The sequence below is a fragment of the Aulostomus chinensis genome, chromosome 2 (assembly GCF_037954235.1).
Source record: "Aulostomus chinensis isolate RoL2024-O1b breed Wild chromosome 2, RoL_Achi_v1.0, whole genome shotgun sequence".
NCBI lineage: Eukaryota > Metazoa > Chordata > Actinopteri > Syngnathiformes > Aulostomidae > Aulostomus > Aulostomus chinensis.
Genome location: NC_141321.1, coordinates 10,109,718 through 10,122,322, shown reverse-complemented (window position 1 = coordinate 10,122,322; position 12,605 = coordinate 10,109,718). Strand labels below are relative to the sequence as shown.

Sequence of the window (12,605 nt, the reverse complement as noted above, 5' to 3'; positions counted from 1 at the left end):
CGACATGTTGTCTCCTCAAAAGGTGTAACACAGAAACACTTATTTACACATCTAGCAGATGCAGTACAGAGCAACCCTGGCAGTCATTTAGAGGCAATGTGAATATCAATCTGATACTTGCTCTCTTTTAGCTCCGTTTTGGTCTGATGAGGACAACCTCATGAGAGAAACTTCTTTCTTGAAAGATTGTTTTGTTCGCCAGTCAGGGCTAGTGGTGCACACTGTGTTTATCAAAGCTTTTTTTTTTTCCCTCAAAAACAAACTGAGAAGCTCAATGAAAATGAGCACAGGTAGAAAACTAAACACTGAGTAAAACCAGTGCTATAAAACCAGCAAGAACTGCAGATCAGGGTGGTGCTTATTCACCTACATCACTTTTACGGTAACATATCCGTGTCAATTTTGTCTGTGAAGAAGCTCACAGAATATTATCCACAAGCTGTTGAAGGCTACTTGACCGGAGTGCTTTTGTATTTAGTTCATTAATGTTTTGTGTGCGATGACAAAGGTGAAATGAGATGTCACAAAAGGGTTAACGGAGAGGATCAGACCGCCAGCGTAAACTTTATTGAAGCAGAGGCTGATCATCACAAAGCTAAATGCTAAAACAGATCCTGATGTGGTGAGTAAACGTGTTCGACTTGCCCGCAGTAAGAGGAAGGAGGCTGCAGAACGAACGGTGGCGTGAATGCTGTCAGCTAGCTCACGGGTATGTAGGAGTCGTGCTGAGCTCCATCCTGTGTTTCTGGACTCCATTATCCAATTCTGTGGGTTGCTAATTGTACCATAGGAATGAGTGCCTTGAAACCTGAGGGGCCAGTGGGAGGCCGGAAACATGTCAGATTAGAGATGCTCTCTAACTAAGAGCATAAATTGTTGTTTAATTGAACCCAAGATTGGTTGAACTTTTAAACAGCTAAGTTAAACTAAGGACAGCAGAGACATCGTTTTTCTGACAACAAAGTCCTCAGAGCAGTTTGAAACTGTGTGGACAGTTCTCATAAGGTGCATCAACACTTCTACTTTGATGAAGCTACCAATTTTGAAACTACCACTTGACTTTTCACATGAAATGTTCTTAAAAAGACAATGAGAGCAATGCTTGGGTGCCGTGTGGACACGGTAGGGTTTTCTCCAGCGCCGAGCCGGTGAATGTAACTGGTAGAGACAAATAACAGGCAGCAGTTTCCACACTGACTGAGTAAGCAAAGGAAATGTTAGTCAGCCCTCAGTGGAATAGTAGTTTACAGGTACTACACTACTGAAGTCCTGCAAAGGTTGTGAAACTTGATTTTAGGGATTTAAATCATGTTGGGAGGATTATCACTGAACTCAGGTCCTTCATGTTTCATTACCTTCTGCCCCAACTACTGCAAATCCCCTTCTCACCAGTCTTGTCAAAGCATCCCTGAAACACTTACAAGTGGCCACAAAACACTACCGCCAAGCTTCCAGTCTCAAGTGACTCTCGGCTTCCAAACAAATTCAGGATCCATGTGATGTTGGGTGTTGTGCCTGTTGCAAAGCTATTACAGCCATGTGATACCAGGAGGAAGAGAAGATCCTCTGACTGGTGTTGCTCCATTTAGGATCAAAGATGAACCAGGGAAACTTTAGAAAGGACTTCCACTGGAGCTGAGATCCATGGACGTTTGTTTACGCTTGCTTTCTGTTGAATGTGTTGCTTTCATTTTTGTCCTCTGTCTTTTTCCATCTATTTTCTTTGTAGGATCTACTCTTGCTCTAATGAACAAGCTGTCTGGTTCCTTCCAGTGCCTTACACAATCATTCATGTTGAGGATAAGAGCTCTAGCCTTGTGAAAAGTTTTCATAATGACAGAGCTGGTGTAATATTTCAAGATGAAGTCTGCCTGTCAATATCTTGAACAACTCAATAGTGTCCCCCCCCCCCACCCACACACACACACACACACACACACACACACACAAGAAAACCTCAAGATCATCACCCATGAGCACAACAATGCCTCATAGCCTCTACAGGGCAGCAATGGTGCTCTGACAAGTATTCCTAACATATTTGAGAAGGCGATACGTAATTCCTACACAAATAATCTGCATTGGTATCTGGAGACATTTGGTTACAGACAGTAAACAACACCTGATTAAGCATTTGAGTCATAGCACATTAATTCATAAAGATCCTGTCACACAGGCACCGTGACAACCTCATTGGCTGGGCAGAAAGTGGCACAGCAATGAGGTCACATTATCCCATCTGGAGGGGAGGACAGAGGCAGGTTAGCACTAAGAAAAGCAGACCGGCTCTCTAAATATTTAATGAGTTTCCGCACAGTTGGCCTTTTCCAGCCTTTGCAAAACAATAGGACAAATCTCCAATCTGGCCATGATATGCATGTAGAGCTCCAAAATTGCCATGTATCACAACAAGGTGGTTTTAATTTCCCAGAACACTGATTTGTATCTATTAATAAAATGATGTCACGACGTTATGAATTCACAGCTGCAGATTAGGTCATGTGACAACCAGCACCTGCCCACTTCATCACAATACTGATGACAAGCATCGTTCTCATGTTTCCATCCATTTTCTCTAATACCGAGACTAAAACAAGGCTGCGTTTAAGTCTCTGTTGTGGTCACCGATTCTCGTCAGCGGGTGGTGTTACAGGTATGCATCAGCAGACCTGGACTAATGTTTTATGACAGAATGAGAAATTCTCCAGGGACCAGAAGACGAGAAGCAAGTATAACTGCATTATCTTTCATTCTGAGTGCTGAATAATTCAGCTTAGGGACAGGCTTCTAGAAAATACAGTCAGGCTCTGGTAAGGGTCAGTGTTTGTGTCACTCGTCAGTATTTAACATTACAAACCAGAGAGTTTCGCGGAAAATCTACTTGTGCCACAAGATACCCCCTCCTGTGTATTCAACAGTAAAATACAAATTAGAAGCATGGGGCCAACATAGAATTATTTATCAATTAAGGTTGGAAACTATCTGATTCAAAGTTGGTAGTGACTGCTAATGGTATTGATATTGTTGTAATTCACTTAACATTATCAGAGAGATGTCGCTGATCCACTTAACTACAGAACAGAACTGGCAAGGCCTCGCCTGGAGCTGCAGTAGGTGGTGGACACACTCAGTATTACAGAGAGCTGTCGACACCGTTAGCCATAACGAACCAGAGAATCCATCTGTCGGATAATGTCCCTTCATTCGTCAGCAGGATGGAATACTGTTGTGTTTCCATTGAAATGTAACGCTAATTTTAACAGTGATACAATTTGAACAGCAGATACATCTCAAAAAAGGACATGCACATTAGGTGTGTTTCCAACATCTGGTTTGGTGCAGACAAAATAAGCTGCGTCATGCCGTCACAAGATGGTGGCACAGGCAACATTAGAAGCAGAACCGTCCATCCGAAAGGTCTCGAGGGATTTCAGTCTTCTCTTTTACACACATAGCATTTTCTTTTTTGGAAAAAAAAAAAGGGTGAGAGTCCTTCTGAACTTTGTGTCCAACAACCTTTCCAATGCAATCTTCAAATATATCATCTGTCTTCTGAGGGCAGTGAGAGTGAGGGACTGCAGTTTCCAGTCGAGGCTCGATGAAAACATCACCGACGCCACAATTCAGTTGGGACAAACACTCCAACGAAGCAGGCAGAGAAGCATCGATGAAGGCCCGCTCCTGGTTGTTCACATCAACCAGACAAGACGGAACTTTAAAGACACATGATCATATTTCAATAATTTCCCGCAAGGGACTAATAAAAGATTTCTGATTCTGATTTTCGGATTCTGATCAAAGAACTAAAATCAAGGCCCCAAGAGGTACACTTCAAAAAAACCTCGGCAGTTAAAACACGGGGAATAAATTCCAAGCAAGACACTGGACGAGCCAGTTTTAAAAGGTGATAATGTAGCCATGTTGTTTCCACTGCTGCACTTAGGGAGCCAAAAAATACATTAACGCAGGGTTTTGTTTTGTTTTAAATTACATTTTCATGACAACTCAGCCATGTTTGAAAAGTCTACTTTCATTCACTATGCAAAGAAAAACCTTTGACACACGTACAATGAACAAGAATCACTGAGCAAGCATGAGTTACACCTACAAGTACGGTTGCAACACCTTCAGTTTTCTGTCTCCATCACACGAAAGACCAGACACTGCATCTGTTCAGTGGCTTCATGCGGCTGAAGTCCACTACTCTCCCCTCTACATCTACCCATTTCTGATTTGCACCTCTCCTTTGTCTACTATCAATCAAGGTCATCGCTGGAATTCACAAAAACAAGCATAATTCTAGAGATTAAAATACATTTCTGCGGCAGCCTAATATCAACACAGAACATGAGGTGTAATCACCTGCTGTGGCAATGATGAAATCTTCAGCCTTGATCTATGAAAACAGACAAACCCTTTCCATGCAGACAAACAAGAACACCAGAATTAGTGGAAATCTAAGCCTGTGAGCTAAGTAACCATACCTGTAGTTCCCAGTGTTTTGTAGAACCGGTACTCTAAATGCAACTGTGGCGCCCTTGACTTTACTGGTTCCTGCACAAAAAGATCCAAAAGACAATAATGTCACAAACTGTCAAAAGCCAGTGAAGAGGGGGGAAAAAAAGTTACATGGATGTGGAAAAGTATCAACCCTTCAATTCAATTGTCCCCACCAATTTCCCCTAAACATGCAGCTCAGGACATGTGGGAGGAATCGGGCAACTCCTAATACTTTCTTGTTCCAAATCTGTCAAGACGAACCTGTGCCCACAGATTCTATCCTGGGAGTGGGTCAGTCCGATAAAAGTCATTGAAAACAGGAATATCATTAAAGTGACTTTGGGAGGAGAGATAAACCCACAGACTTTGTAAAGAAGTCCCAAAAACTAAAGCATCTCCTCTTCTCTTTGACTGATATCTTATTACTCAAGGGTATAAAAGCACTACATCAGAGTAGTCGGGGAGCTGTACAATACAGAGCCAGAGGGTAATTGGCTTGGTGAGGATCATCCTTTGATTGATACTGTGGTGATTTACCGCACTTTAGAGAGCAATAATGAAGACGCGAGTCGGGAGTCAGAAACTCCAGTCCAGCAGCCGCGAGAACAGCCCACTTAGCCTAATAGCCACGACCCACAATAGAACCATTCATGTAGCCGTGACAACAATGGCTTGGTCCAATATTCCTAAAAACTCTAGTACACACCTAAGTACATCATTATGTACAGATCTTTGTCTTTTGGGTATAAAAATGCAATGAACTATGAGTGCCTCTATTGACTGGTTCATTCATGCAAGAATCACGCCATCTCCTTTTTAACAAAGAGATGTTCAAACTTACTCGTGTTCAAATGTGACGTAATACCAGAGTGACAGATCCTGAACTGCAATGTTTTTGTTTCCGGTATCTGTGAGGTGTCAAGCAGAGAACAGAGGCACACACTTACCAGTTTAATAGCTACATATTCATTGGTGTAGAGATTTTTACCTGAAATAGAAAAAGAAACACAGGAGGCTTTTTCAAAAATTCATTGTACCAGTTGAAGCTACCATGAGAAGCGTTTGTGTGTACGTGGCAGGATAACGGCTGCCTGTTTGCAGAGAAGCTGCTGGGGGCCGGTAAGGAGGGCAGAATTACTGCTGACAAGTGATACTCCTGTCACTATTTGATCATCAATAATGGGAAAGTCCGTAAATAATTAGCTTTTACATCCATTATTGTGTGAACAGACTCAGTAGTTGCAGTACCTCCCACCCATGATTAGTCTTCGATGGACAATGTTTGCTTGATTCTTCTTTCAATATTCATCAGGGAAAACTCCAGTGTCTTTTTCATTTGAGTTGAATTGAGTTTGTGTTCTTTAATTACTGACGGTTAACTATAAAAGTGTTTTCTCTCAAAGTGGGGGTGTAAAAGCCAATCAAATTAAGTGCTGATAATCTCTTGATTCCTATCAACCGCTGACATGTCACAATAGAGCAGTGGTGGATGGGAGCCAGCAGAGCCCAAAGTCTGCGCTGAGAAAAACATTCGTTCCAAACATAAATGTCACAAAACATACATGAAGAGTGTGGATGCATTAGTCAGCAGAGATGTTTCTGACCTGCTGAGAGCTGCATCCTCCTGTATGTTGTTTTTTTTACTTTATATTTTATATTTCTAGGGGTACGTTATGCCTTTAATTGAAATTAGCAGTGGAGAGGACAGGCAGGGGGGTGACATGCAGCAACAGGCCACAGGCGAGGAGTCAAACCCACATGGGGCAGACGAGCTGGAGGTCACTCAACAAAGCTTTTGATTAACAGATGTCCAGAAATCCAGGGATGATTCAACACTTCAAAAATAACATTACTGGGACCGCTACAAACTTAACTTACCCAGCTTCAATTCACCAAAGTTTCCACAGCCGATCTTCTTGCCCACACGAAAATTTGGCCCCACCATGAGAACCCCAGAGGAGCTGGAGGAGCCTGATGGTCGAGACGGGTGTCCGCTGCGGCTTCCCTGGGAAACTTTAGTGCTCCTGGCAGGCCGCTCACCGTATTTGTCTCTCTGCGGATCCATGGTGTGAGCAGCACAGGTCAGTGAATACCTGGAGTGATGTGTAAAAAGGCCTCCTGGGCCGGGCCCACCACAGCCACAGCCCTGGTCACTGGCAGTGCCTGAATGGCACAGTCACTCTCATGAGACAAAAGCCGGGCGGGCAGGCAGGCAGGCAGGCAGGCACGCTCCCCTGTCCTGGTCCTGGCACCTCTTAAGACTTGTTGAGCAGGCTGATCTCTGGCCTCACCATTTGTCACAGGAAGCAGGAAACCTGTAACAAAGACAATATACACATGAGAGCCCATCCAAGTTTAGCCAGCAGTTCCAATATAAAAGTTCTCCCAAGTTAATCTTCTGCTCATGAATTTCACAACAAGGATTTGGAGTACAAAACAATGGCAGAGGAAATGTGGCTATTTAAAATAGTTCACAATTTGCTTGAGCTACCTCTGACTTTAAAAGTATGCCTGGCTCACAAAAGAGCTGGACATGTCTAAAACTAAGCAGAATTAACTGGTATTTTGAACTCAAACAGGCTTAAAGCATTTGGTAAGAATAGATATTCCTGTAATAGTATAGCGTAATAAAATGAGGAAAAACAGAGCTGAACATCTGAGCATGTGAGTTCAGTTGAGGCAAATGTAGGTCATGTTTTTGCACTCACACTGAGCATGATGAGGAGGAGAAAACACACTTCCAATGGCTGGCCCTTTCACACAAAGCTCCCAGTAATTTACTGGGAATACCTTCCAGGCACATTAGTGCTTTTTCATTATTCACACAGGCAGCTGCGTGCTGGAATATTCCTGACTTGAGCCTGCTCAGACTGCGGGTGGAACAACTGGCTGATACACCCTCGTGTAGACAGTAAAACCTGTAATCTAAAATGTTTTTTTTTTGTCTGCTTTGACAGCAGGATCCTGCATCAGTGGCCAACAAAAGACCTTCCAGGGCAGTCACCCTGCCTTCAAAATGAAAAGCAGTAAATAATTGTGGTTTTAGTGCCTCCACCACTATGTGGAATGCCTTGGTCTCCCTACTCATTTTTTTATTACCCCCCCCCCCCCCCGGTCATGTATGATGCACTGCTGCGATACAAGATCAGAATCAGTCAGAGCAGACCCCATTAATATTCAGGCTGTAACTAATAAGTGTTTTCAGAAAATATGCCTCCGACATGTTGACTGGCAAAATCCTGTGTCATTCGCGTCACAAGTGACATGGCAACGCCGGTACGAGGGTGTGAGATGGAGGGCAGTGATGCCTTTCCCAGTAGTGTGACCGACTACACAGCTCCCCAGCACAGTCCTTGTAATGTCACCGGGTCCACGCCGAATGAGTGAATGGGGCTTGTAGAATGTAACCTTCACAATAAAAACCCTTGGAACTGGCTTACTGTTAGGAGGCTGTTGTGCTTAGATTGCCATCAAGTACCACAGCCGCCAGTGTGAGCGTCAACATAAACCTTATGTCATAGCTCCTGATCATGGCATCTCTCAAGATTCTGCCTCCCACACAGCTTTGGCCTAACAGACAATGCCAGTGGGGATTATTATGTAAACAATTACATAAAAACTGTCTGCTCCCAAGGACACCAAAGCTTAACTTGATGGACACTGGTGTGTTTCCATCGAGAGCTCAGACACATCATGTGGCGTCTGGGTGTGTACAACGAACAAGAACTCTGTCCATAAATCATGACAAACACAGAGTAATCGTGAATAAATATTCAATAAGACATCGAGTCTATCAACAGCAGGCCTCTCTGAGGGAAGCAACCTGAACAGAACGTGTCAATTATAAATAAAGCATGTGATTGATTGGGTCAATGAATACACAAAAACATAAAAACACTCTAATTCATCAACATCTCCGAAAAGGTTTTTATGTAAAAGGATCATGTCAGTGTTGTGATTCCTGAGCATGGAAAGGCTGCTGCTGCTGCTGCTGCTGCTGCTGCAAGTATTTGTGTGTGGGCTTCCGGATGACTCATGTTCAGTATTGCCTGCACAGATCTCAGCATCAAAGACAGCTAGTTTGCTCTCAAGGGCAAGCGTGCACTGTTACTATTACATAAAGCCAGGAACAGAACAACATGGCTATCACAGAGGTTCGCAGTAAAGACCAAGGCTGAGCACTGACTTTCCATTGTGCAAACAGCCATTTGTAGGCCACCCCTGATCCAGTATGAAACACTTGTTTAGATAAGCTCACAGATGCGTTCCTCCTGAGAGCGACTCCTTCGCACACAAAGGCCCAACCAGAGTGAATCTGTTCAGCCTCAGTCTGCTGCCGCTTCCTGGTCCTGGTCATAAAGACCCAAGACTGGGACGGTGTTCTAGACTCATTGTTCCTGAACTACAATCACACTACACCTTGTGACATTGCCAAGTGCAGCTGAAAACATTCAGTCAGCCAAGGTCCATGTAATATTTCTTAAGAAATTCATGAAAATGTACAGAGACATTTTTATTTTTTACGAAAAATAACTTATCACGACCCACTGTTTGATTGACACGTATATGATGATCATGAATCAATCACACATCAATCTAACAAGGCACCCTCGGGATTCAATTCTGCAATGCCCCTTCTAATGGGGTCATCCTGTGTGTGTGTGTGTGTGTGTGTGTGTGTGTGTGTGTGTGTGTGTGTGTGTGTGTCTCCTGACATCATCCCCTGACTTAGCACTACCACATGGATCACTCCTGACCTGGCCTGAACGATGAATCGTTTTGAAACTGAAATCGTGTCTTGAAAAAACGGGATTTGTGAATCACAACGGCCGCGATTTTTATTGTTTCAATCTTAAAACTGATCCAGTGTTTGCGACACTGCAGCAATCGCTGTCCTACTTGAGCGACAGTCGTGCTCACCAATCACAAGTGCTGCGCTCTCTATTCTGACCAATCCGAGGTGTCTGTTCCATAACAAGGTAACGCTTTACTTTAACCCGGCGTTGCGACAGTAGCAAGCATGGCGTCTGCAGAAGAGCTTGAGACAGAAGAAACTCCGCCTGATTTAATCAGAAAGAAATCAAGCACTTCCATTTTATGGGATTATTTTGGTTACGAAATCACCGGCGTCCAACAAAAGAAGGTTTTTGTGCAGGAGCAGTCGTCGTAAAGTCGCTACATCCCGAGGTAACACCACAAACCTCCGTCAGCACTTGTACAACCACCACCCACACCTATACGATGCGTATATGGGAAAAATAAATAAATAAAATAAAACCTATATCGCGAATTAATCGCAATTGCAATACTGCTCAAAATAATCGCGATTAGATTTTTTTCTCTAAATCGTTCAGCCCGACTCCTGACCCTCAACAGCGACGCGTGGCTCTAACAATTAGAGTCCCAGTTCTCCTCCAGCCCGGCGTATCACAAACCCCCATCTTGACTGACTTGACCCACAATGAATTTCAGAGGCAATTTTGCTCCCTCATGAAAGGAGACAAGAACCTAATTCATAAGGTAAATCCGTCAAGACTGTGAATGAGCCCGTCTCAGGTTGCTGAAGAGATGAAGCCAAACTTTCAGATGATAATGCAAAAAATATTTACTGCAGACTGACAACAGCCAAAACAGTCGGGTTGTAATTTAGGTGCAAGCTTCCTTCAAATATGTAAATAGCAATTATATTCCAAGAGTTAGTAACTAAAGCTGAATTTCAACGGCACAAAAAAGACAAACAGGTGCTGCCAAGTCCACGTTCCACTCTAACTGCATGTGCTGCTCTCTTCTCTACAGAGAGTGGACAAGAGCAAGCAGTTTATCATTTCTGGATGTCAAATTTCTTTGCATGTCTCTCTTTTGTTTTATGAGTCAGATAAGAGAATGACAGCTGCGCTGCTTCTCAACATGTTCAGACATGTCCACCATGAGGGTTGGGATGGGGAGAAATAACATTAAAGTGAGATGCAAGCTGAATTAATACGAAAACAACAGAGCCGAGTAGCACCTATAAGTTGTACGGTAGTATTTCATCACAGCAGAGATGGGCTTTACAAGACCTGAGAAAATACAGAACTAAGGCTGCACTGCCTTTCATGAAGAAGCTGGAAAACCTACAACAACCAGAATGCACTGGGCTCTGCCTTCCAAGGGCACTGGAAGGCTGCTGTATCGTCTGACTCCATGAAAACATCTACGACAATCTTGTTTTGCTCCACCAGCAATGAGCTCTGGTTGCAGGTGTCATGGAGGGATGTTAGCAGTGGTTCATTTACATATTCTACCCACATTTTAATGACACAACACTGCTTAAAATGAGCAAAGTTTCCCCTTTAATGTGACGGATGAACTGACCTCATGCTGTAATGAGCCTCTATGTATTATGTATCATTTCCTCTGCTTATAGTCCTTTTCATAGCAGATACTTTTACTTGTCAGAGCAAGAAAAGCACAGGTGGAGCTACGATCAATGACTGCTGTATTCCGTTTAGGTGGGCCAGCTCCAGATCTCCGGTGTCGTTAACACTCTCTCTGCAACATGGTTTCCTGGGACAGTAAATCAAGTGGAGTCATTGGTAATGTCCCTTCTTACAACTGTGCTCTTCCTGGTTTCAAAATAAAAATGTCTGTCATAAATTTAAAAAAAAAAAAATCATCTAATGGCACATATATTAATGAATTCTTTGTAAATCCACGACAGAAGAGCTGAAAATAAAAATGCTTATGCTCTTACAAAGTCATTATCCTTTCACATCTTACAGTAACAAAGAAATACTTACACTTGGCTTTCACAGTTGTCGATAACAAGAAGTGGAAACGCAATCCAACAACTATAAGACTATAACCTTTGTGAATATTCCACTTTAGCTGGGTGAGTAGCATTTGGAACACACATGAATTGAATGACTACACACTCCAGTAATTGAGTTCACCTGCAATTTACAAAATAAACGTTATAGACTCATTAGATCGCATTCTATTAAGCTGTGCAGTCATTTGTTCATTCATTAGAGTAAATTCATGTCAATCAACTGCCTACATTGCTAAAGAAAAAAAAATTAAACGAACCACTCTACTGTGGGACTCCAAAGTGTTCTGTGGTTAATCTTCTTCAGAGTGGATGTGATGAGGGGAATCCCCAGCCTTTATCCCCACCGTGGCTCCTGATATTTGAAGAGGTGTTTGACCAACTACCACAAGGGTGCTATAAATTTTAACCCCAGTAAAGCCCGCATGGTAAACCTCTTAACCAGTTCACTAAGTGTCAAGTCACTGCAAGCGACATGAAGGCATCTATACAATGAGCTGCTGTTGTCAGACGTTTCTGTTGGAAGTTCTTGTGAGAACAGATCCTGGATTCCCATCCCTTCCTCTCCATCTGAGCTTTGACTTCAGAAACTGGGCTGAAAGAATACAGAACCTTTCCCTCTGGCCACAAAACCCACTAATACCTGCTAACATCTGGCTTTTGTCTGCAATGGGATTAATCGTCATTCAGTCTGGGTCAAATAACCACGCAGTAGACACGGGTATTTACCCAAGTTGAAGCAGTAATTTGGCACCGCCCACATATGTCGAACAGTACCATGGAGGCAACAGTAGCGCAAGGCCTCTGCCAAGAACTTCTGCTAGTATTTGTCAACTTGGCCACAACTCAACCCATCTGCCTTGTTGCTACTAGCCAGCTCATATCTACAAACTAGCTAGCTCAGAGGTTATGGTTTCACAAAGCAAAGGGAACGTGGCAGCATGAGGAGCGGGGCACGGCCCACAGCAGCGTTACACACACAGTGTCTGTCTGGTAGGCTAGCTGGTAAGCTAACGTTCGGCTGTACCGTTTAGTCCATGTTCTGGTCCATTCACAGCATTTACAACAGCAAACCAGAAGCACCAGAGTAATAAAAAAGTACAAAAATGCAACTTCTCCTCTACTCTAACAGTAAAGAGCTCAATCAGCCCTTAAGCAGGTTTATAAAATGCTGCAGGTATGTGTTGGGTGACAGGGGTACTTGTGGAGTTTCACAGTAGATGCTAATGCTGGTTGTGCAGACAAGCGCTAAATGTAGCTACCTGTTAAATTATGCAGAATTTTTATTGACGCTAAG

General features: G+C 43.2%; 1 protein-coding gene across 3 annotated transcripts in view; it reads right to left on the bottom strand.

Moving 5' to 3' along the window:
- The window catches only part of csnk1g1 (casein kinase 1, gamma 1), a 33,715-nt gene that overhangs the window by 18,728 nt on the left and 2,382 nt on the right, over positions 1-12,605 (bottom strand). For all 3 annotated transcript variants that reach the window (XM_086226960.1, XM_086226968.1, XM_086226977.1), the window contains exons 2-4: positions 6,379-6,815; positions 5,448-5,488; positions 4,485-4,554 (exon numbers count right to left, since the gene is read on the bottom strand). In XM_086226960.1, the coding sequence (XP_086083086.1) occupies positions 4,485-4,554; positions 5,448-5,488; positions 6,379-6,565 (298 nt within the window). In that variant the 5' untranslated portion in view covers positions 6,566-6,815. The remainder of the gene's footprint in view (positions 1-4,484; positions 4,555-5,447; positions 5,489-6,378; positions 6,816-12,605) is intronic.